At 40.1% G+C, this 25,978-nt stretch overlaps 1 protein-coding gene and 2 pseudogenes across 10 annotated transcripts in view; 2 read left to right on the top strand and 1 right to left on the bottom strand.

Moving 5' to 3' along the window:
- Window positions 1-25,978, bottom strand: part of RPGRIP1 (RPGR interacting protein 1) — a 92,226-nt gene that overhangs the window by 28,720 nt on the left and 37,528 nt on the right. The window contains exons 8-21 of one of the 10 annotated variants that reach the window (XM_086710197.1): window positions 24,790-24,813; window positions 22,494-22,640; window positions 21,946-22,019; window positions 19,681-19,826; window positions 17,694-17,854; window positions 17,095-17,238; window positions 16,513-16,630; window positions 14,006-14,458; window positions 13,693-13,844; window positions 12,873-13,215; window positions 11,153-11,337; window positions 10,642-10,845; window positions 9,668-9,819; window positions 9,392-9,449 (exon numbers count right to left, since the gene is read on the bottom strand). In XM_086710197.1, the coding sequence (XP_086566323.1) occupies window positions 9,410-9,449; window positions 9,668-9,819; window positions 10,642-10,845; window positions 11,153-11,337; window positions 12,873-13,215; window positions 13,693-13,844; window positions 14,006-14,458; window positions 16,513-16,630; window positions 17,095-17,238; window positions 17,694-17,854; window positions 19,681-19,826; window positions 21,946-22,019; window positions 22,494-22,640; window positions 24,790-24,813 (2,343 nt within the window). In that variant the 3' untranslated portion in view covers window positions 9,392-9,409. Of the gene's footprint in view, window positions 1-9,391; window positions 9,450-9,667; window positions 9,820-10,641; window positions 10,846-11,152; window positions 11,338-12,872; window positions 13,216-13,692; window positions 13,845-14,005; window positions 14,459-16,479; window positions 16,631-17,094; window positions 17,239-17,693; window positions 17,855-19,680; window positions 19,827-21,945; window positions 22,020-22,493; window positions 22,641-24,789; window positions 24,814-25,978 lie in introns of those variants that run through there. The other 9 variants (XM_086710193.1, XM_086710191.1, XM_086710190.1 and 6 more) reach the window with 9 other exon arrangements.
- Window positions 2,383-4,024, top strand: LOC147580114 (NACHT, LRR and PYD domains-containing protein 2 pseudogene; annotated as a pseudogene).
- On the top strand, window positions 3,972-5,350 carry LOC147580115 (NACHT, LRR and PYD domains-containing protein 2 pseudogene; annotated as a pseudogene).

Raw genomic sequence — 25,978 nt, forward strand, 5'->3', positions numbered from 1 at the left:
CTAAAAAGGAGGTCAAAGATGTCAATTGTCAATAAAGGTAGCACTACTTCTCTATTTCCAATTGTTATGACTTCAATTTCTTTTTCTTGCCTTATTGCAATGATTAAAATCTCCACTATAATGTTCAAACAGTGATAAAAGCACAAATCCTTTCTTTTTTCTCAATCTTCAGGGAAAAGCATTCAGTCTTTTACCACAAAGTAAGATGTTAGTTACAGGTTTTATTATCCCTTGTTACTTTGAAATAATTTCCTTCTACCTAGTTTGGTGAGAGTTCTTATTGAGAATAGGAGTTGGATTTTGTAAAATGCTTTTTTCCCCCTATCTATTGAGATGATCATAAAGCTTTTATTCCACTAATACAGTGTATTAAATAAATCAATTTTCTGCTATTAAACTAAACTTGCATTCTAGGAATAAATCTCAGTTGAACATGGTGAGCACAACCCTTTTAATATTTTTATATTTTGCTGGATTGGTTTGCTAATATTGCATTTAGGATATTACATCTGTGTTCATGTTGAATATTGGTCTATAGTTGACTTTCTTTTAATGTCTTTGTCTTGCTTTGGTATCTGGATAATGCTACTTTATAATCAAATCAGTTAGAAAGTTTCTCTGGATCTACTATTTTCAGAAAGAGATTCTGAAGGATCAGCATTTTTTCTTCCTTAAATATTAATAGAATTCATCAGTGAGGGTATCTAGAACTGGAATTCTTCTTTTAAAAAGTACTTTTTAATATTTATTTATTTACTTTGAGAGAAAGAGAGTACATGCAAGCAGGGGAAGGGCAGAGAGCGGGAGAGAGAGAATTCCAAGTAGGGTCTGTACTGACAGCAGGGCTTGATCCCATGAATTGTGAGGTCATGACCTGAGTCAAAATCAAGAGCCAGACACTTAACCGACTGAGCCACCGAGGTGCCCCAGAACTGGACTTTTTATTTGGTAAGATTTTAAATTACTAATTTCCTTCTGTACTTTTTAAAGGTCAATTCTGATCTTCTATTTCTTCTTGAGTCAGTTCTGCTAATTTGTATCTTTCTAAGAATTTGTCTTTTCCATCTAAGTTGTATAAAGTTGTTCTTAATATTCTTTTATGGTCCTTTTAATTATAGAGTTTGTAGTGATCTTACATTCATTCCTGATTTTGCTAACTCGTCTCTTTGCTTTTTTTCCCCCTTAATCAGCAGGCCAGTTATCAATTAATTGTCTTTCAACTCAATATAACTGCCTGCTCTGCAATGATGGAGTTGCACCCTGTAAATATTTCTTCTTTGCCAGATGGCACCATGTTAAGTTTAAGTGAGCACAGAGGATCACTGAAGGAGGAAAAGGTTTCTCTCCCCGGTTTTAGGCAGACTCCTGCAGAAGATAAGGACTCTGCAGACAAGGCTCATGCAACTTAATGCCTGGCTCCAGCAGCTCACATCGTTTCCTGTAGAACACATTTCTAGTAGCACATGGCTTCTGCAACACCCAATTCTAGTAGTTTCCAGTGGCCTGTAGTATATGGCACCTCCCTGTGGGCAGTTTTCTTGGTACCCCACCCCACCCCCAAGTAGGTGAAATGCCACTGGCTTGGCATCTCTCTGTGAATGGTTTACCTGCAATGTTCCAGAAGTCAACTTCACAGATTCTCTGAGGTTTGATGTGCAGCCACAGCCAAATTCTGTTCTATTCAATAAAACATGACTTCACTCCCTCCAGTGAGGTCTGGATTTCAGCCTGAAAGGGTTGTCTACCAGACCTATTTCTTCTTTGGGGACTTTATTTCAGTTCTAGGGATTAGTGGATATTCTTTAAATCTGAAATACCTGTATTTTTTAGAGTTCTGTTTACTTCTTACTAGTCAATCCTCACCACCATCCCTAGTTCAATCTCCTGTTATAGTTAATAACTCTTTATATTAAACTTCTGTTCAAATTACTAAGTAGTTTCTGTTGGATCTTTACTACAGTCAGTCTAGATAAAGGCTTATCAAGTTTGCTGATCTATTCAAAGTTGGCTTCATTGATTTTCTCTATTCTTTTTCTGTTTCTATTTCATTGATTTCTACTCTGCTCATTATTATTTTCTTTGGGTTTAATATTATTTTCTTTTTCTAGCTTCCTTTTTCTTTTCTTTTCTAGCTTCTTAAAGTAAAAGCTTAGGGTATTGACTTCAGATCTTTTTTTCCCTAATCATAAGCATTTAAAGCTAAAATTTCCTTGTAAGAACTGCTCTAGCTGCATCCCATCAATTGTGATATGTTGTATTTTCATTTTCATTCAGTTCAATAAATTTCCTAATTTTCCTTAGCAGCTCTTCTTTGATGCAAGGGTTACTTAGAAGTATGTTGGTTAATTACCAAATATTTGCTATTGCTTGCATTAATTTTCTATGGCTGCTGTCACAAAACACCAAAAACTTAGTGGCTTAAAAGCAACTTTTGACCTGGAGCTGATGAAAACATCCATATTGTCCCAGAGATATGAGACACTGATCCCATTTTCTATAATCCTAAAATGCTTGCAGGACCATTTCTACACATGGCACAGTCCTGTGGACAATGGGAAATCCATACTGGCAAAGGAGTTGATGCTGGAATGGACACAGGTCAACCTCACAAAGATTCAATTCTGCCTTCTATCTCAACTACAAAGAACTCAACCACAATAGGTTGTACACTTTTTTAGAACTGGTCTCCAAGGACTAGCCTGGATTGCAGGAGGTCATTCCAGGACTGTAGCCCAAGAGCAGAAAATCCTGTTAATCATCAATGACTTCAGTGACTGAGAGTCTCCTCAGGGGCACTTATCCATGACATAGGGCAACTGGAAGAAGTGGAATCCAGTGCCCATCTTCTTGGGTAGTTTGCTGAAGAGAACAATGTTACCCAAGGCCACTTTACTCATCACCACATGACCCGGCACCTTTAGAGAGTGCAGACTCTTGGCTGATCAATCCCTCTTCATAGAAATGGAGGGATTCTTATGCCTGGACAAGAAGGCATATTTACTGAAATACTTTGAGAATAAAAATCAAGTGCTGTGAGCTTGTGACTTGATGAGGAGCCATGCCACCTTGTTCCATATGAGCTTGTCTCCTGCCATGTGCTGGATCATCTGCACTTGTCTGAAACTGTAGATGGAGAAGGGGGAGGATCCTGTTCTGACTTGTCAAACCACCACATTTCTGTTTCTGTGTTTCCTTTGCAGCCAGTTCATACAGGTACCTGACAGTTGTCCCAGTCAGTACCTCCAAGCTCCAATAAAAGGTCTGTGACTTCTAGCTGCTGAGGGCATGTGGACACAAACATCTTTGATGGGGAAGACCTTTGGAGACTTGCATCAAAAAAATCTAACCTCGGGGCGCCTGGGTGGCTCAGTCGGTTGGGCGTCCGACTTCGGCTCAGGTCATGATCTCGCGGTCCGTGAGTTCGAGCCCCGCGTCGGGCTCTGTGCTGACAGCTCAGAGCCTGGAACCTGCTTCAGATTCTGTGTCTCCCTCTCTCTCTGACCCTCCCCTGTTCATGCTCTGTCTCTCTCTGTCTCAAAAATAAATAAACATTAAAAATTAAAAAAAAAATCTAACCTCTATCCTTTCCTGGAAAAGTATCTTCCAGGAGGGCAAAGACTGTAAGGGCTGCTACTCCTTCATTGAACTCAGTGTCCAAAAGTTTCTTGTCACCATGTTCTATGTACAGGAGAGCAAGGAGGAAGAAGACAGGGAAAGCCTCAGGTGGGACATTAGGAATGTGCAGAAGTTGGGGTGTGTGGGTGGCTTGGTCAGTTCAGCGTCTGACTCTTGATTATGGCTCAGGTCATGATCTCACAGTTTGTGAGTTCAAGCCCCACATCAGGCTCCACGCTGGCAGTGTGGAGCCTGCTTGGGATTCTCCCCCACCCCCTCTTTCTGCCCTCCCCCACTTACTCTCTCAAAATAAATAAATAAACTTTAAAAATTAAAAAAAAAAATGTAATGTGCAGAAGCTGTTCTTCAATAAAGACTAAAGAATGCTAACCTGACCCAAGTTGGGTAACTTTTTAGTCAGCCATTCAAAGAAAAGAGAGGCATGGGACTGAAGACAGCTTTTGACTCCCGAATGTCAATGAAAGTCAAATGGAACTTACTGAAATGCAAAGCACAGTCAGATGAGAATAAACCCTTCTGCTCAATGAAGGAGATGGTTTTGTACTGTCTTTTTGAATCTCAGGAAGAACAGCTTGTAAAGGATGCAACTGCCCACATCAAGGAAATGTCACTGCATTTGAAAAATAAAATGGACATCATGCTTACATTCCACCTTAAGCATTGCCAAAACTTGTAGAAAATTTTGCTATAGAAGGTATTCCTGGAGAATGACACTGCATCAGAATCAGATGCTCAGGTTCAGAGGTCCCAGAATCATCGACAATTGCCTCCTTTCTGGATGGACTTTTGTTTCATGCATGGCTCAAGTGAGAATCTGATATTTCTGGACATCAGTCAGATCTTCCTTAGTACCTCACCAACAAGGATTCTCTGTGAAAAACGTATGCTACCTGTAATCTCCAGAAAGTGGTCCTCAAAAATATTTCTCTAGCTGCTGCTTATTGGAACTTCTGTCTTGCCTTTGCTGGCCATGAGATCCAATGCATCTGGTCACTCACAGAAATGACCAAAATGATATGCTTTCCTATTGTGTGTGGTCTTGAGACACCTAAAACGTAATCCATACTATATCAGGTTGGTTTCTTACTATTCCACCATTCATCAATGAGCTGGTTTCTCCTTCTTGAAATCAACCAGTCTACGGCATGCTTGAACCTCACAACAAATGAGCTCTTGGATAAGCGTGTCAATTTGCTGTACACAATTTAGAGATACCTAAAGTGTTTCCTGCAGAGGTTGTCACAGGAGAACGTCACCTCACAGTAACCTGTGGCAAGAAGCTCTTTTGTGCTCTGAGCATCAACCAGAGGCTGACACACCTATGCTGGGACACCTATGGGATGAAACTTCTATGTGAGGGCTTGAGTTACCCCAACATAAACTACATACTCTGGTGCTATGGTGCTGCAACATATCCAGTGATGGCTGCAATCACCTATCAAAGTTTCTCCAACAAAAATCAAGCCAAGTATGTTAGCTTGTATGTTAGCCAAGTATGTTACTGACTCACATAGTAACTACTACAGTTCTTTGTAAGGCTTTGAAGAAACCACCATGTAATCTGAGATTTCTGTGGTTGTGGGGATGTGCCATCACTTCTTTCAGTTGTGAGACCTCTTGTCTACCCTCAAAAGCAACAGAACCTGATCATGCTAGACCTGGGCCAGAGTTCCCTGGGAGTATAGTGGAGTATAGATGCTGTGTGAAGCCTTGAAACTTCAAAATTGCCCCCTCTGGACACTCAGGTTGAAGACTGATGAATCCGATGCTCAAATCCAGAAGCTCCTGAAGGTCATTAAAGAAAGCAATCCACAACTCACTATTGAAGGTAACAACTGAGAGGCCAGAAAAAATAGTCCTTCTTCTCATGATTTCATTTTCTGAATGCAGATGTGAATTTCACATATCACTTTAAACATTGCCTCTGTCTCCGTTCTTTATCTTCTCCTACGTTTGATTAAACATAGCTTAGATCCTCTCATTTTATCCTTTAGGTCTCTTTTCTCTTTTCTGTAGAGTCATTCATTCTGTAATAAAGTGATTGATCTTTAAGGTGATGGTGAACTTTCTATGAGCTTTTTCAAGTAATATTAGTTGTTGTGCCAAATGTTATTTTAGCTTTGGTTTTGCCTCTGGCTTACATAAAACATGTACAAGTCATTTAAACTTGGTCTGGATGAAATGTCCATCTCTCCAGTATCATGAAAAAAAGTAAAAAAAAAAAAAAAAAAAAAAAAAGGAAAGAAAGAAAAGAAAAGAAAGAAATAAAACTGGAAATCTATTCTCTCTTAGTGCTGGAGGTCAGAAGTTCAAAATCAAGGTATTGGGAAGTCTATGCTCACTCCAAAGGTTCTAGAGGATATTTTTCCTTTTCTTCCCTTGCCTTTTCTAGCTTCTGGTGGCTCCAGGCATTCTTTGGCTTGTGGCCACATCATTTCAATCTCTGCCTCTGTGGTTACACTGCCTTCTTTTCTGCATGTGTCTCTCTGTGTGTGCACTCACATAATCCAAGCTGATCTCTACATCTCAAGATCTTTAACTTAAGTACATCTGCAAAAAATCTTTTTTCAAATCAGATAACAGTTACAAATTCTGGGGTTCAGGACATGGACATACCTTTCGTGGGGCTACCGTTGAACCTACTACATTATATATTTAAATTTAAATGTATTTTAACCCCACAAGCTGATATTTTTGCTTTATATAGTAATGTAAACTAACTCATATTCTTTGCTTTTCCTGGTTTGTTACACCTTTGTGCTTCCTTCTGAGATAATTTTCCTTCAGCCTAAAGGACAACCTTAAAATGTAGCTTGAAAGCAAGCCATCCATTTTGGTTTGTCTTTAAATGTCTATTCTGTTTTCATTCTGGAAGAGCATTTTTGTTTTCTGGAGAATTCTTTGTTGGCAGTTATTTCCCTTTGGCATATTGAAGCCACTGGTTTCTGACTATAGTTGTAGCTATTGACAAGTCAGTTGTCCATATTATCAATGGACCATGGCAATCTTTTTCTTTTAAATGGATGCACTTTTTTTTAAGTTTATTTATTTATTTTGAGAGAGATAGAGAGTGAGTGAGTGAGAGTGTGGGGGAGGGGCAGAGAGAGAGAGAGAAGGCGAGAGAGAGAATCCCGAGTAGGCTCCACACTGTCAGCACAGAGCCCGACATGGGGTTCAAACTTATGAACCCATGAGATTATGACAAGAGCTGAAATCAAGAGTCAGATGTTAAACTGACTGAGCTACCCAGGTGCCCCAAATGGATACTTTTAACATTTTCTATTTGATTTTATTTTTGCATTTTTACTATGTAGGATATGTTTAGATGTAGATTTTTTTAATTTTAATTTTTAAGTAATCTCTACACCCAATGTGGGGCTCAAACCCACACCCCAAGATCGAGTCACATTTTCTACCAACTGAGCAGCCAGGTGCCCCACATCTGGATTTTTTTTAAAACTTATCCTACTTGAGCTTCATTTCATTCAATGCTAATATCTTTCACTAGTTCTAGAAAACTCTAAATCATTATCACTTTAAATATTACTTCTGCCTCCTTCCTCTTCCATATCTAATTGAACATTGCTTAGACCTCCTCATTTTATCCTTTATGTCTGTCTTCTCTTTTGTATTTTCCATCTTGTTGTCTCTCCTTGTTTTATTCTAGTTATCTTTACCAATTCTCACTTCAGTTGTACCTAATCTGTTTTCTTTTTTTAAAATCTATTTTCAACCCATCTATTCCTCCATAAATTTCTATATTGAGCAGTTCTATAATTTCTATTGATTCATTTCCAAATATGCAATGTATTTTGTAAACATTTTGTGATTCAGACACCCCCCCCCCACAAATCAATACCAAAATTATTAAGTTAAATTTGATGAGGAATAACGTATTTATGTAGTCTCAAAATAACGTCTCACAGATTACTTAATAATTACAAAGGCAAAAATTATTAACTTTATGATTAAAAACCTGGCAGATGCTTTCTTAACCAAGTGATAAAAATTAACACAACATCATAATAATGGGACAGACATCATGTATCCCCTGATGTGATGCATTGAGAAGGACATAATATCACTTTTGTGGTACTCTTGTAAAAAGTTCATAACCTGAATCTAATTACAAAGAAACATCAGACAAATCCAAATTGAGGAACACTCTACAGAACTGCTCATTTATACTCTTCAAAAATGTCAGTATTAGGAAAGGTGAAGACAAGGAACTGTTCCAGATTAAAGGAAACCAAAGAGTAATGACTAAATGCAGTGTATGATCCTGGGTTAGATAAAGATTAAAAGAACTGTGATAATGGACCTTATTGGGACAACTAGAAAATTCTGAAAATGGACTGGACATGAGGTAATATGTGTCCATGTTAAGACTGCATGCTTGATAACTCTACTGTTCATATAATTTCCTTACTGAAATACACAGAAGTAAGGGGGCATGAGATGTACAACTTGTTCTCAAATGCTTCAGAAAAAATGACAAAGCAGTAAGTGGGAAAATGCTAAAAGTTGATGAATTTGTCATGCAGCTCTTATGTAAGTTTGAAATTATTTTATTTTTTAAAAATTTAATGTTTATTTATTTTTGAGAGAGAGAGAGAGAGAGAGAGAGAGAGAGAGAGGGAGAGAGAGATAGCACAAGCAAGGGAGGGGCAGAGAGAGGGAGATACAGAATCCGAAGCAGGCTCCAGGCTCTGAGCTGTCAGCAAAGAGCCCAATGCAGGGCTTGAACTCACAAGCTGCGAGATTATGACCCAAGCCAAAGTTGGTTGCCCAACCAACTGAGACACCCAGGAGCCCCGAAATTATTTTAAAACAAAATGTTTTTTAAAAACTTACAACCTTAATGTTTTCATAGCTCCAGTTCTTTGTTGCAATTTTAAAGTTCAGCTTTCATCTCCATGAAGCTGATAACCACAGCTCTTGCCCAGGCCATGTCTGATAATTCCAGTATCTGGAGTCCTGGTGGTCACTGATCAGCCCTGTGTCTCTAGGCCTGCAAGTGCCCAAACCACAGTTCTTCCTCTCAGCCTCACCATTCAGAGGCTCAGAATGGTGCTGCCTTCTGGGTCCTAGACCAAAGTAGGAATTTCTGCCCTGAGCAGACATCTGCCTATGCTGGCAGACAGCAGACTGAGACTGCATCCCATTTCCCTGTCCCAAAAGTCCACCAAAAGCATGGTTCTGTCTGTCCACTGCTTTCTCTAGACTGACAACATCCCAGGGCTACAGGAGTTTCAGCTCACTTCCCTGAGCTTCAATCATCTCCCTCGTCAAGGCTAGGTAATTCTTCCCTCTCTTCTTATTGACTATATAATGCTTTTAAGAAACGTTAAGATCTTGAGAAAATATATTCACTTCAGCATTTTAGCTGTCATCAATGAGAGTTGGTCTGAATTATCTAGTTTGCCAATACTATAACCTGAAATCATGTCTACCTTGCATTGTAACACAAAAAAGCCTTGCCTTAATTTAAAACATTTTGGATCAACATCACAAATGAGCCAACCACACTCCTTCTATTTCTTTGTAACCATAATTCACAAGATATACTTGTTAGGTAACTAAACTGGCAAGCAAACTAGCTTTAAAAATTCCAGCCTTCATTGGCCTAACCAGCACACTTGTAACATAAAACTAAGCTTAGAGTGTTCAATACTAATTTTCCATGAAAAGTTTAGCAATGCAAGATTGGGGGGGGGGGGTAGTAAATACAGGCTTGAAAAAATAACCCAATGATTAAATAGGAAATTAGATTTTAAAAAGACAATGCCATTAAAACAAACAAACAGGGGCGCCTGGGTGGCGCAGTCGGTTAAGCGTCCGACTTCAGCCAGGTCACGATCTCGCGGTCCGTGAGTTCGAGCCCCGCGTCGGGCTCTGGGCTGATAGCTCAGAACCTGGAGCCTGTTTCTGATTCTGTGTCTCCCTCTCTCTCTGCCCCTCCCCTGTTCATGCTCTGTTTCTCTCTGTCCCAAAAATAAATAAACGTTGAAAAAAAATAAAACAAACAAACAAATGGACAATACCATTTACAGGATTCAGGGCTTCTTTCTGCATTGGTACTGAATGGGATGATGTAATTTTCTCTTCCTTTTGCTGATTTTTCAAACCATCATCTATGGAGCTCTTGAGCCCTGAGAACTTCCATTCAGTGTACTTCACCTGCTTCAGAATAAAGACAATTATAATTACAGTTGGCCCTTGAACAACATGAGGGTTTGGGGCACCAAAAATCTGTGTATAACTTTTGACTATCCCTCCCAAAATTAACTACTAATAGTCCACTGTTGACCAGAAAACTTACCAATAACATAAATAGTCGACTAATACATCCTATATATATTATATACTATACTCTCACAATAAAGGAAGCTAGAGAGAAGAAAATGCTATTAAGAAAATTGTAATAAAGAGAAAATACATTTACAATACTGTGTTTACTGAAAAAAAACAGGGATGTGTTACAGCTCAAGTCCATGTTGTTCAAGGGTCAGTTGTGTATATAATAATAATTTCACAAAATTAGTAATTATATGTTAATACAATTACACAACTCATACAACATGATTGTAATATAACAATATATAATATTTAACCATATAATAATATATATTTACAATCTCCTATATATACTTTTAGGTGCTACATAGTAACTTTAATCCAGCTTCCTATGAAGAAAAGACAGTATCAAGCATATAGTAGGTGTTCGATAAATACTTGTTCTTTAGCTTACTTTCACTACAGTTGAGGTGGACTGCTAAAATTCTAAGCATAAATTGCAGAGTCCATAAGCTGCTGAACTAAATTACAATGAAATGAAGTGAACACTTCAGAGTTTTATTAAACTACTTGTGTTTGAGGAAACACATGTTAGCCACAAAAAGCCATGATAATTGCTTATCTTGGGTGTCTGCTTCTACTTGAGAATAGTATCTCTGGGGACACTACAACTCATATTTTAATTCTGCAGGGTTTCTAAGGCCTTACTTGTAGTGTATTTCCAGTTAAGATGTTATGACTAAGATACTCCATTCTGTTCTTTCCTTGGATGCTTGTTCTTTTACCATGTTTTCTTCTTGAGTAGCTTGCAACCTGGTGTTCCCTTTCCTTTCTTTCTCCCACCTGTGGAGGTTTTCTCTTAGCTTGATACTGGCCAGCTTCAATGGGAATCTCACCAAATGCCATCAGGTCCTAAACAGAAGTATCAGAGACAGCCTTACTAGATGAGAGTTTAACATCCTTGATACTCAAGAAAGGGATTTGTGAGCTAGCATTAGACTTCATTCCTCGCCTGCCACAGAGCTGAGAGATGCCATCTTTCTTTCCTCCCTGTAATAAAACCCAGGATCCTTCTCCATCAGTAGGTGGCTCATGACATTGCGAGGGATGCAGAATAAGTTTGCTGAACACCTGACATTCATGGAAGGCATTTCTTTTACTACAATTTTAATACCATCTTCTTCAAATATGTTTCACAGGATTGGTGGAGATCTGCTACCTGGGGGAGAAAGGAAGCCTTTTCCTCTTCAGATGAGATCTCTAAACTGTCCTTCGTGGTATTCTCCTCAGGCTGAGTTTCTGGTTTCAGGAAGCTCTCTGGGGGTTGGTAGAAAGATTTCCAGTCCAATTGCATCTCAACAAATCCATTGGGGTTCCCCGCAGGGTCTGTGAGGTTAAAATCACCTGGGACACACACAGACATTAATAAGTTCTGATCATATGAAGTAGATGAGTATTTATCAGCACCTTATCCATTCCCCATTTTGAATTTTACCATAATTTGCTTGTCATGAATTAACATCCATTACCTAAGCATGGTGATAATACACTCAGAAGTAACATAAAATAGCAGTGAATATTAATATTCACTTAGAATGTTTACTTCTAATATTCACTTAGAATATTTGTAGGGGAAGATGGGAGTCTCCAGGTTTCAGGAAGGGATAGTCAAAAGACGTATGGAAAGGTATAGCTTGCTTGTCCTCAGTCACCTAGCCAATAAACATGACTACATTATTACTATTACCAAATGCTTGCCAGGCCTTAAGCATACCAAAGAAACCATTATCTACACTCAAGTGGTCCCTATTTCTAAAGTAACAAAAGCCAAGAAAACTTCAGCAAAATCGCTGTTTCCAAATGCCAGGCTTCTGATTTGTAACACTGATTAATTTAACAGATGGCTCATATTGCCTCTTCCTTTGGCAAAAGATAAATTATAAGCAAAAGTATCAGTTTTTCATTTCTTCCTTTCTTTCTTTCTCTTTCGTTCTTTCTTTCTTTTTCTTTCTTTCTTTCAGCTCTTGTAGTACTGGAAGGAGGGAGGACTCACACATTTTGTAGAATATCCAGAAGCTTGTTAAACATAGCTGGTACTAGCTATACCCATCCCTACTTCACAATGGGAGCACAGACATCCCTGCCTCATCCTCCCCCCAGTACTGCAACCAGAGAGGTGACCTTTCCTAAGTTCACCTCAGTTCTGTACTGGGGGGAAAGAGATCCAAGAAATTTACCTTTTCTATGGCATGGCATGAAAGTCTAACTTGTGTTTAAAAGAAGCAAGGGAATTACAAGAGAGTATTAAGGACACAGTTTATAATCTGATATCCACTCTCATGTGCTGAGAGACAACAGGCCTTAAGTAAACATAAATCCTGAGAAGCACGATCGAGTCAGAAAAGATTTGTTAGAGACGGACGCATGGACTTTAGGTTGGTGGGTCTACCCACTTAAGAATCTTGCTTTTGTTGCTAAAAAGAAGCAGAAGAAGCAATGTTTCTATAGGATTAGTGGGGATCTGAGTCTTCTGCTCTGTTGCTCTTGACAATACTCTAAAATCCTCTCAGCAGGTTTTTTTTAATTTTTTAATTTTTTTTTTTTATTTTTTATTTTATTTATTTATTTATTTATTTATTTCTGAGACAGAGAGGGACAGAGCATGAGTGGGGGAGGGGCAGAGAGAGAGGGAGACACAGAATCTGAAGCAGGCTCCAGGCTCTGAGCTGTCAGCACAGAGCCCGACGCGGGGCTCGAACTCACAAACCATGAGATCATGACCTGAGCCGAAGTGTAGTCTCTCACTGGACTGAGCCACCCAGGCGCACCTCAGCAGGTTTTTAAAGAGAGACTGTTCCAAGCAAGTCATCAAAGAAAAGTAGGACAGGAAGACAACACTGGGCAGAGAGCATAAAGATGCGATAGACTTGAACTCCCACCTTTAATGGATTTGTTTTGTGCGAGAGGAAGCAAGGGCACTTGGACTTGGCCAAGGTACGAGCCAGGCTCTGCATCTTCATCATCAAAAACGTAGACAGACAGGGCCTCCCGCCTCAGATATTTATCCAGGTCAGAGGTCACAAGCACTGGGAATCGAGCCTGGTCTCTAAAGTGCGGATTGTTACTGGCTGGAATGATGGCAGTGTCGTGGTCAGAGAAGGTGAAGAAGCGGTACATGACGTATGGACTGGGCTGGGTTCCCAGCCGCCGACTCCGGAGGCCATAGCATCTGATGATTTCCACCCGCAGCTCATTCTGATGCTTCCAGGTCTCCAATCTGGACTGGAAAGATGTTGGTCTTGGATGAAGGAAAAGGGTGGCCTGAGAGAGTTGTTGTGGGTGAAGCCCAGCACCCTTGATGAGGAAGAGCTATGACCTAAACTGCTGTAGAATCCTGACTGGGTCCCAGAGAAACCTAATGACATTCGCCTGCCTGTAAAGTGGCTCTGGAAGATAGTTATTTGAAAGAGGTGCTGGCACTCAAGCCTTATCTTAGAGAAAGGAACAGAGAAGCTATTTTGTTCACAGCAGGGAGAGGCAGCTAGCTCTGAGGGTATGATTTCATTTCAAAACCAAGTTTGACCAAGGGAAGAGTTGTGGCATCACAGCCACAAGAGTTCTGGATTAGTTGTGGCATCACAGTTTTTCTCCTTCATGCACATTCAACAAATACTTATTGAGAGCGGAAGACTGAGCTGTTCTCCTGAACTGCTTGGCTGAGGCTCCTCTGAGATACATGGGCACATCCTTTTTTCTCACCTTATCTTCCTGGGCCTCCAAGGCACCAAGCACATTGGCTGACAGGTAGGCCTGAGCCTTCTTTCGCTTATTGCATGCCTGTAGGCTGGATCCTATGGGGAAGCGCAGCCTCATCCAGTATTCTAGCACCCCGAAGTCTTCTCCACCAGCTCCTGGGTAGCAGAAAGTATGAAACGCATGGAAGACACAGATGGTGTGGTGAGGATTAAGAACAAGGCAGAAGAAGAAAATGGAAAATGACCAAAAGACCAACTATAGGCTTTGGGAAACTCTGCATTAGTCCTGGGAGCTGTGGGAAGCCGACAGCACTTACCAGTAAGTATGGTACAGCCATGGACCCTCTCCACAGTCTCCAGCACCCTCTCAAAGTAAATCCATCCAGCTGCAAGCGTGTGGTGCTCACTGGCTACAGCCTGGTGTAGATCAAGACGGACTGAAGCCCCATGAAGGTAGTTCAAAAAAAGGGAATCTGTTTCTACCACATACTGGGAGGTGAAGTCATAGAGGGGCTGTGGCCCCACAGCTAGTGGGGTACAGTGGGTTTCAAAATCATAGAAGGAGTAAGTACAGAAAGTGGTAGGTTGAGTGTCTCCAGCCTGATCCAGGGCAGCAGACTTCAGAAAGGCTTGGTGGATGTGCAGTTCAAAAAGATTCTCACTCTGATGCAGCAGAGAAATGTCTGCTTCATCATCATCTCCATGGGCTGGCAGTGTTTGCAGACATAATGACAACTGTCGGGTGCCGTAAGCCACATCTTTGAGCTGTTCTAGAGGGAAAAGAAAACTGCCTATCCATTAAAGCATAGAGAGCTCCTCCTCAGGGTAAAATAAGTTGGATGGAAGGAGAATAAACACCATGATGAAATTCCAAGTTGTGATTATTTCAAGACACCATGTGATTCAAAAGGAAAAGAAATAGAATGACAAGTAGGAGCTTTGAATTCTGACGGCTAAATAACCCAAGGCCTGCTTTGTAGATAAGGTACAGAACGAATGACCGGAGAGTAAATCCTAAGCTCAGGAAAACACTGGAGGCACAATTTCATCTGCAGATATCATTGTTTTATCTTACAGAAAGGTCCTCTGAGTTAATTGGTAATTCCAACAGAGACGTACTTGAAACACAAAATATGAGTATTTCCAAAACTTTGGGATACGGGCCATCAAGAGAATACCGAATTATAGTCATAGTGCCTATTACATTACATTGGGTTCCACCAAGAAAGTATTCCCATTCTCCAGCCAGATCAGTCACAGGAATTTTCATTCTGTTAAAAGTTTGTTTTCATGATAAGAAGGCAAAAAAAAAAAAAAAATCCACTTAAAGTCAAAGAGTAATGTAGTAAAAAGTTGCAGAGGAAACTTACTGGAAAGAGGTTGAACAATGGGATCAAAAGATATGTAAGACAGTCTACCAATTCTGTGCATTACCTCCTATGTCCAACCAATCAGAAAATTTGATACACAATCTGCTTCAAACTGGAGAGTATTTGAATCGTCACAGGGTATCAATGGTGAAAGTCCTATATTAAGAGTTAAAGTAGTAGAATAAAAATATTTTGAACACATCAAAATGTCTTCCTGCCCAAAATAAATGGAATACAAAAATTAGACTAATAGCTTCTTAATTGATAAGATTAACACAACTAAAATAAAATATATTTAAAGTTTTGTATTACATGACCCAGGGTTAATAATTTTAGCATATAAAGAAATTCTACAAATGAATAAAATACTACTAAGAAACAGGTAAAGGACAGAAACAGGCAATTCTCAGAAGAAACAATACGAATAACTGCTAAACATATGAAAAACTCTTTGATCTTATCAGTAATGAAAAAACTGTAAGTTAAAGCAAATGAATCTTTAGAAGTAGATAAGAGTATTTATCCTGACCTGTCCCAGGAGAAAGATCCTGAATCTGAAAGACATGAGGATTTCAACCCAAGGGGAGGATTTCCTTTGTTATATGGCAGTGGCTTTTTAACAGACTCACCTGGCCTGGATAAATCATGCCCCAGCATGACCCACCTCCCTTTACTCTAGTTCCGTGCTCATTAAGTAACGTGCTTACTGATTTCCAGAGAGAGGGCTTCCCTGAACAGTAGTTCCAAATATTCTCATGGCAGCCATGAAATGGACTCTGTCATAAAATAATAAGTGAACGATCTGGTTTAAATATCAATCTTTGGTGAATTTGGTTAGTGTGAATCAGGTCTCTCAAAATGGAGTATAATAACAAAGCCAATATTCTTGATGTGTGAGGCTTAAGCCAGCTCCTGGTGAGCAGTGACTGTACTAAATATAGGAAGTATCACACTATGAAATTTGCCCAAGTGTCCAGCCAGCTGCCCTGTCATGTTGACATCCTCAAACTGCAACAAAGAATTTACAGACTTTTGGAGAGAAATCACAGAAAAGGATGATGCAAGATGAGTGATAAAGCTCTGGATAGGCCTGGGTTGTGGAAACACTCTTGAGAGAGGAAGTGTGTTATGCCACCGTGAGGGCCAACAGTGATGTGCTCTTAATTCTCAAAACAGATTCAGCAATTGCTGGGCCCCACTGAAACTCTTCAGGGAAATCAGAGGAAGGCACTGACATGATGGAGGAAAAGAAGCTGCTAACCATGTATTAAAACACCAAAGATGATGGGATAAAGAACAGGAGAGGTGGCATGCACTACATTCCAAGACACAAGAGGCAGCCTTCCAGGCAGGTGCACAGAGAGAGCACAGGCATTAGCTATGTGACAGGTCCAAGACAAGAACAAAGGACTAAGACTTGCCGGATATTGGAAGGCCATGGCTTCTCAAAATACCTTCCAGCTGATTGATACGATCGTTCTTGAGGTCTAGCAGTTGATTCAACCTCTCCAGCTTTTCCTCATGATCTTTATTTTCATTATCGGCTTTTGTCATCATTGCCTCCAGTTCCTCCTGAAACAAAGAAACAAAAAATGTCTGAACTTTTCTATCTCAGTGACCCAGCACCAAAGAGCCCAGATAAAAAGGTGGCACTTGCTGGGTAAAGGAGACTCCACTATCTTCTACACGGGGCAGACTGACCCACAAGAAAAAGTCTTGGGTTCATCACAGACCCCTTTAGGACCAGTTGTGCTAACAGTGCCATAGGATAATAGCTTCATAATGCTGGGAAAATTTCACCCCAGAAGCTTCATACCTGCCATTTTCATTAGCTGGCCCCTTCACCAGTTTCTATTGCCAAGGTGCCATGGCGCTGGTGTGCGCCCTCAAGTACATCAAAGGACAGCACACTCTGTGTTGCACAGAGCAGCATATTCCCTTGCAACAGCTCTGGAAACTTGGGCCCCGCTTCAGGCCCAGTGTGGTCCTCACGTGCCCATTTATCTAGCCCCTTCCTGTACCACCTTTTCTTGCACCTGATAACACACGTTGATTTTGCGCTGGAGAATAAGCATGTCTCTGGTCTTTTCTAGTTCCAGTGTGGTCTCTGCGTGCGACACTTGCAATTCACTCAACAGCTGGGACAGTTTCTTTTCTTCTTGGTTTTCTGGTTCACATGGCTATCATGAGAAAAGCATTGGTAAAAGGGAGTATAAATATGATGGGCACAGAAATAATGATTCTCATTAAAGCAGTTGTTGGTAATAGCAAAATACCAGCAGCGGAATCTACTCCCAAAAGTAAAAGAGGACTTATGTCACTTCAAATGGGCTTTCTCCTCTACTTCCGCATGCTCGGTAGCAGCAATAAGTTACACAACCTCTGATGGCTGTTTGCTCTTCAGCAGATCATTTCAAGTCCTCATCGGAAAAAGCATTCTAGATGTTATAAGCTGTAAAGGGTGGAGAAAATGTGCAGAGCTCATGAAGCTATCTGTGCTCTCAGCCTTCTCACATCCTTCTCAATACTATCCTCAATCAGGACACGATTTTTCAGCTACTTTTCTGATCTCTTCTAGGGATATATGCCAGCCATCCATCTGTCCAGGGAACTTGCTTGATTAAACATCTCTTACCTCTACCTGAGTGGTCTCTTGCAATAGAGCTGGGTGAGTGGCTGGTTCAGACTGCCTGTCAGGAGACCGGGAAATTAGGTCTTGACTTTGGAGGATCTCTTCGTCCTGCTTATGCTTCTGAAGCAGATGGGTGACTTTAAGACACAGATTCTTGTTTTGATCTGGGGGAGAAAAAATCATCCGGAAAGGTGAAACCTGGTGGTTATCGGTAATCATGGTTAAAGTTGGACCAAGCTCTAATTAAATTTTCCCACTAATGTTTAATTCATTTTATAAATTTACCCTTAGAGGAGCAACTCTCTCTTATTTCTACAAAAGGGTTCTGGCTTATTGACCCAGTAAACTGAGCTGACACCCGGGACTCTAAAAACAAAACAAAAAACACCTGCAGAGCTGTAGCAGAACCAGCAGCAGCAACAGCAGCAGCAAACAGAGCCATTTGACTGTCTTAAGAGAGAGCAAACTTTTTTTTTTTTTTTTTTAAGTAAGCTCCACACCCAATGTGGGGCTTGAACTCACAACCATAAGATTAAGAGTTGCATGCTGGGGCGCCTGGGTGGCTCAGTCAGTTAAGTGTCTGACTCTTGATTTTGGCTCAGGTCATGATCTCACACCTCCTGAGTTGGAGCCCTGCATTAGGCTCCATGCTGATGGTGCAGTGGCTGCTTGGGATTCTCTCTCTCCCTCTCTCTCTCTCTCTCTGCTCCTCTAAAAATAAATAAAGAAACTTAAAAGGAAGAAAAAAAAGAGTCACATGCTCTACCCACTGAGCCTGCCAAGCACCCCTCCAGTGCAAACTTTTTGATGGCACCAGCCAAACCAGTATCTCTCCAACTCCTCCTCAACTCCATTCTGACTTCTCTGCTATGGGCTCCCTGTGGCACCCACCTCCACTTCTACCCCCACCCTGATGTGGAGGGAGGGAGAATGGACATTTGGGCATTTCTGTGTGTGTTTGTTTGGGTGGGTGGATGTGGGTGTTTTAGGGAAGGGAAGTGATCTGTGTTTAGTGTGATCATTTCATTATCATGTATTAGAGGGGGAAGATTATTAGATTACCCCAAAGCCTTTACAAGATTTTATCTGTACTTTGTACAAACTACAAGGTCCTTAGCATGAACTGAGCTCTATCTTTTTATGATTCCTGTCTCTATCTTTCTCGATGTCGTATTTTTTTTCCTTCACTCTCTTATGTGAATGTACTAGAATCTGATGAAATATAAATTTGATACTAAATGTCAAGGTCCAGCCTAGCAAAAAGAAGTGAGACAAAGGTCTCTTTGACAGGATTTAAAAATCTTCCCAGTAACTATCTACCATGACCTCAGAGCTAAGACAGGGGGAAATGGCAGTGGTAACCAAGAGCAGTAATTTGCTTCTCAATTTGAGCTATTAGGTACTAAACAAAATAAAAACAAGGCTCCCAATCACCTCTAAAATGACTGATAAGAATAAAAGGCAGAGAAATTCATTTTCAATACTTTCAATAAAGTGAATGTTTAAAAATGTGATAAATTTAAGAGTTTTCGGGGCACCTGGGTGGCTCAGTCGGCTGAGCATCTGACTTCAGCTCAGGTCATGATCTTGTGGTTTGTGGGTTCGAGCCCCGTGTCGAGCTCTGTGCTGACAGCTTGGAGCCTGGAGCCTGCTTTGGATTCTGCATCTCCCTCTCTTTCTGTTCTTCCCCTACTTGCACTCTGTCTCTCTCTCTCTCTCAAAAATAAAGATTTAAAAAAAAAATTTAAGAGTTTTCATCCTCCCAAATGAAAACGCATTACAACTGAAAATATATGCATGTGAGGCAGATGTCATGCTTTCTTGATTGTGAATCTGATCTGAGTGCCAGTGTTCGTATTCTAGTTATTCCTGACCCACACAAAAATACGATTGGGTGAGGGGATACTAGAAATGCTGGCCCAAGCTCCCTTCTCCCACACCAGACATAGAGGATGCCTCATTTGAGAAAGGTCTTCACAGCCTGACCTACCTTTCTCTCTGGACAGCTGAAGTAAGACTCTTCTCTTCTCCTCCAGCTCAGCATCCAGCTGATCCTGCAACTGAGAGACTTTCTGCTGTAGCTGTTCTCCCACAAGCTCGTTGCTCCAGTGAGGCTGATTACTGCTGTCCAGCATGCTGAAAATGGGAAGCAAGAAGTGAGGGGAGAGATGTCAGATAAATACTCAAAGGTGTGTGATGTGACGTCTTTAATACACAGTTTCAGCATCTCCTGGGCCTAGCACATCATTCATTCCCCTACATGTTTTTTCTGTCCCTGGTTTCTCTGTAACTGTCATTTACCAACTGCCTTGGAACTTTTGGGGCCCTACTGAGGAGATCCTTAGTATCACTTCTGTTTAGGTCTTGGATACCCCACCGAGCAAAGAACCCAAGTCACATCTATTTCCCAAGGAACTTCTCCAGCATGATGGCTTTCTTTAGGTGCAAAACTGTGTACTAAGACATTCTCAGGCCTGCTCAATTAAAAATGAGGAACAGGAGGGGCGCCTGGGTGGCGCAGTCGGTTAAGCCTCCGACTTCAGCCAGGTCACGATCTCGCGGTCCGTGAGTTCGAGCCCCGCGTCGGGCTCTGGGCTGATGGCTCAGAACCTGGAGCCTGTTTCCGATTCTGTGTCTCCCTCTCTCTCTGCCCCTCCCCCGTTCATGCTCTGTCTCTCTCTGTCCCAAAAATAAACGTTGGAAAAAAAAAATTTAAAAAAAAAAAAATGAGGAACAGGAGCGCGTGGCTGGCTCAGCTGGAAGAGCATGGGACTCTTGGTTGCAGGGTTGTGAGTTTGAACCCCACATTGAGTGCAGAGATTACTTAAATAAACTTTTTTAAAAAAATGAGGACCAGAGTCTCCTCTTTTCCTTACTCCATTCCTCTATCTTCACCAATGGCTGGTCTAGAAAATACTGGTCTTTGAACTAGATTATAAATTACTATACTGAAGGGCAGGAATTAAACTTCCCAATGACTGTACCCTGCACACCCCTGTATCTAGCTGCCAGGGCAGACCCATTCTGAGTGTAAAACACACATGGTCAGTCTTTGATTGAAGAGATATTGATAATCAGGCTATTACTTCTTCCTTTATTGTTTTAAGTTTATCTATTTTGAAAGAGAGTTGTGTGCATGTGTGGAGGAGCGGCAGAGACAGAGAAGGAAAGAGAATCTTAAGCAGACTCTGCACTGTCAGCATGGAGCCCGATGTGGGGTTTCAACGCACAAACTGTGAGATCATGACCTGAGCTGAAACCAAGAGTCAGTCAGATGCATAACTGAGGCTCCCCCAAGCTATTATTTTTGCATATGTGTTTTTTCTATTTATCATTGCAATAAATGTGGTCTAAAAACAACTTGCTTAGGCTCGTATTAAGAGTTCTTGGCCCTTCCTATCCATAGGTTACATGATGATCCAAGAAGATAATGTTCTGAGTAATGAAGGGAAGAGGTCAGTAGTAATGTTTGCCATTTGTTTCACTACTTTGGTTCACTGAGTTGAAGAGCATCAGATGTTCCCAGGATGCTCCCATACCACCTCCCCAATCTACCTTCGGCTGCCTTACACTGAGTCAGAAGGCACATTTAACTTTTTTTTTTTTTAACTTCCAGGTATTTTAAATTTCAAAATTAATAAATGAATATATGCTTGTTGTGGAAAATCAAGATGATACCGAAGTATATAGATTAAAAGTGAAGGTTCCTCTTTGCCCTACTCTAATCCTTTCATCTCATTAGAGGATTGCAGATTCACACACATACACACACACACACACACACACACACACACACACACACACACACTCACACACAATAAATTAAGTCAGAGTTAACATAGTCTTTTGCAACTTGACTTTTAACAATATGTTTTAGGCATATAGATCTACTTCATTTTTAACAGCTTCATAGTATTTTATTGTGGGGATGCAACATGATTTATTTAACCAATCCCTATCAAAGGAAATTTGAATGTTTCCACTTTTTTTTTCTATTACCAACAATGCAGTAATTAAAATTCTTATTATACATCATCTTTGCAAATACATGTATATGCATGTTTAACAGTTTGATAGATAGCATCAAATTCCCTTCCAAAAAGACTGTGCTGATTTATATTCTCACTAAGAGTATTGAGTGTAAGCTTCCCCATATCCTTACCAACACTGGGTAGTGTTTTTAGAATGTGAGGACCCTTTTCTATAACTGTCTTTTATAGCAAACAGTGCTCTGGGATCCAAACTTGGTACTTACTTTTCTAAGAGTTTGTCATAATTGTCATTCAGCAATTTTCGTTCTTTTTCCAAATCTTCAACTCTCTCCTGAAACTAAGAATGACAGAAAAGTACCTGAGATAAAATCCAAACATCGATTTCCTTGCACAGGTCTTTCCTCTTCTGTGGCAGAGTGAGGCTTGGATAGGAGGTTTTCTATGTTCATCTCACATGTCTATGAGGAGCCATTCAACTAGAAAGACTCAAACCAATTTAAAGTGTGATAAAAACTTTTATTGGAAATAATGAGGATTCTCTGAAGCAGATTTTCACAGTGTCTGGATTTCTACTGTTAAGGAAATAGTGGAACATTATAATACAGCAAAAACTTCAGAGGACACAAGTATAAATCCAAGTTTCCCCCCTAATGGTATAATCTTGAGCAAATTATTTAATCACTTGGAGCCTCATTTTACTCATTTGAAAAAAATAAACAGCCATATTGTTGCTAAGAAGCACTTTTAACATCTCTGAAATTGAAATGTAACTTACAATTGATGCTATCTTTCAATTACTATTGTTATTTACCTCCTTCAGTGTTATCTGCAGGATGGACACATCTTCCAGTTGGCTCTTCAGACTCACAGCCTTCTTGCTTTCCTCCTTCAGTTCTGCCCTGAGCTCATTCACTTGCTTGAGAAGGGCATCATGGGCTGCACTCAGGATTCCCTGATTCTGGGGCAACAGGAAAGTTGCTTTGGGAATGGTCATATCACTCAGCAGAAATGGTCTCGAGATACCAGCAACCCTAGCATTCCCCAGTGGATGTCAAGAAGAATGATTTTGGTTAATAGCATGGTCCCTTTGCACTGTAAATTGACTTTTTCACCCTAGTATTTCTCAGGAAGTATCATTTCCCTGTTAGTGAAGATTTTCCACTCCAGGAACCTATAATTCTTAATTGGAGCATTAATTTTCCCAAGGTTCAAATTATACCCTGGTTCTAAGTGAAGTGCCACCTTTCACAGCTACGTTTACTTTCTAAGCTATTTGAATGCTTCTTTTTTTTTTTTAAGGTTTATTTATTTATTTTGAAAGAGAGAGTGTGTGAGCAGGGGAGGGGCACAGAGATGGGGAGAGAGAGAATCCCAAGTAGGCTCTGTGCTGTCAGCACAGAGTCCGATGTGGGGCTCAATCTCACCAACTGTGAAATCATGACCTGAGTCAAAATCAAGAGCCAGACGCCCAACCAACTAAACAACCCACATGCCCCCAAAATAAATGTTTTAAAGACTGAATTTATACAATGTATATTCTCCAATAATAATACATTTAAGCTAGATCTCAACAACAGAAGGAAAACTGGAAAATTCACCAAAATGTAGAAATTAAATAAAGTACTGACATTAGAAAATGCATTGAGATAAGCGGGGGAAAAGTACAACATACCCAACTTATGAGATTCATGAAGCAGTGCTCAGAGGGAAATTTACAACTGTAAATAGCACAAATCAATAACCTAACTTTACACCTTAAGGGATAAGAAAATGAAGAGAATGTGTTCTTTTCCTCTGGGTACATGATTCCATTTTAGCTTAGGAGAGATGTTTCTTTAAAAGTTCCTATCAGGCTTTGAATATCAATTTCCAATTTATTTGAATGCTTCTTATGGTGATATACTCTTCCCTTTGCACCTAGCAAGCAATGTTAACTCTAGAAGTTAAGCGTGCATTTTTCTGGTGGACATTTCTGGTAACGAACAGCTGTGGGTGTTCGTGCTGGGAACTCTGCCTTAGTAACTCTCTCTCTCTCTCTTTTTTTAATACTAGAGAACCTGTATCTTTTTAAGTTTATTTTCATTTATTTTGAGGGAGAGATAGCAAGCGGGAAAGGAGCAGAGGAAGAGGGAGACAAAGTCCCAAGGAGGCTTTGGGATTTTGGATTTGGATCTGAGCCTAAATCAAGAGTTGGACACTTTTGGGGCGCCTAGGTGGCTCAGTCGGTTGAGCGCCCAACTTCAGCTCAGGTCATGATCTCACGGTCCGTGAGTTCAAGCCCTGCGTCGGGCTCTGTGCTGACAGCTCAGAGCCTAGAGCCTGCTTCAGATTCTGTGTCTCCCTCTCTCTGCCCCTCCCCCACTCATGTTTTCTCTCTCTCTCTCTCTCTCTCTCTCTCTCTGTGTCAAAAATTAATAAACGTTAAAAAAATTAAAAAAAAAAAAGAGTTGGACGCTTAACTGACTGAGCCACCAGGCACCCCTGTCTTAGTTACGCTTAATCATGGACATTCACCCAGCTTGATCTCTACTCCTTTCACAGGAATGAATGGGGTTGAACATTTAAGAACTCAGAGAAGATATGCAACAAGTTTGCTATATTTCATCACCTTATACATGCTAGAGGAATACTTAGGAATTTCTGAACAGATGCTATATAATTCTCTTTAGCAATAGGCTGAAAAATACTATTCTAAATATTTCAGATCTTGTATTTCAGTTTTATGAAAATGGCACAATAAATATCTTCTGACAATAGTAATAGTACATTTGTCTTAATATAAATGATATGTCATAGGGGTGCCTGGGTGGCTCAGTCAATTAAGCGTCTGACTCTTGATTTCGGCTCAGGTCATGATCTCACAGTTTGTGAAAAGTTCAAGTCCCACATAGGGCTCTGTGCTGACAGTTCAGAGTCTGGGTGAGATTCTCTCTCTGCCCCCCTACCCAAATAAATAAACATTAAAAAAAAAGAAATTATATGTCATAATAACTTTAATTTACTTGGCTAAATTCTGGTGTCATATTACTTGAAGATTAATACAAATTTCTTTGGGTTTTATTACTTTTACTACTAAGAAACAGAGATTCAAAGAATCTATTTAGTACCTTCTGGAGCAGAGCTTCATATGCCTGAAAGAAAGAAATACATATTATTCTACTCACATATCAGCTTGATGTTTGTTTTCATATTTATCTCTGTACTACAAACGTTTAAGTGGTTAGTTTAAGAGATATGAGAATTTTTTTAATGTTTTATTTTTTTTGAGAGAGAGGAGACAGAGAGTGAGTGGGGGAGAGACAGAGAGAGAGAGGGAGACGCAGAAACTGAAGCAGGCTCCAGGCTTTGAGATGTCAGCACAGAGCCTGATGCAGGGCCTGAATCCACAAACCATGAGATCATGACCTGAGCCGAAGTCGGATGCTCAACTGACTGAGCCACCCAGGTGCCCCTAAGAGATATTTAAAAATTCTCACAAATCAAGTCAGTTTGTGTACTTTTTTTTTTAAAACTAATTGCTGCTACTTTTCCCCTGCCTTAGCTTGCCAGGAAGTCTGTGAATATAACAGATGATACAATTTCTTTAAGGAAGGGTCATTTATTCACAATTGTATTGCATTTGGTAGATTATCTGAGAAAAACATTTATTTTCAAAGTAGGTGCTCTTACTCAGCATATTTCAGAAAGCTCTCTTCCCAGTTTCAGAAACAGAAAAAAACAATAACCAAACTAACTACAACAGCTATTGTTGGTTGAGCAGTTACTATGTGTTTCATGATCTATTATCTTATGATCATTACAATTGCTTCACATATATTGTATCTCATTTAATTCTCACAGCGTATCTGAGAGGTAGACATTATTACCTAAACCTTAAAAATGAGAAACCCAAAGCTCCAAAGCTAAGTCACTTGCTCAGAGTCATATAGCTATCAAGAGGCCGAAGCAGAACTTTACATCATTTTGTCTAACTCCAGAGTCTGAGCTACTGACCACCATATTTTGCTGCTAAAGGATTAAGAGAATGCAATTTTTTTTTACTACATGTATAAGAAAGGATGACTAGAAAGGTAAACTGCTAGAGAAAAACAAATTGTAAAACCTACATTTTAAAAAAGTGTGGGAGATTACTCACCATTTTAGGCCATCTCCACCCCTCCCACTAACATGGGTAAGTATTTAGAATGGCTTTCTTCCTTTTTTCCTTCAATGTGATGGAGGAATAGATGGAGTTATAGAAAAAAAATGTAATCCTACAAATACTGCTATTTACCCATACAATTTTAAATTATCGTC

The sequence above is a fragment of the Puma concolor genome, chromosome B3, assembly GCF_028749965.1.
Source record: "Puma concolor isolate L17-30 chromosome B3, mPumCon1.1.hap2, whole genome shotgun sequence".
NCBI classification, from domain to species: Eukaryota; Metazoa; Chordata; class Mammalia; order Carnivora; family Felidae; genus Puma; species Puma concolor.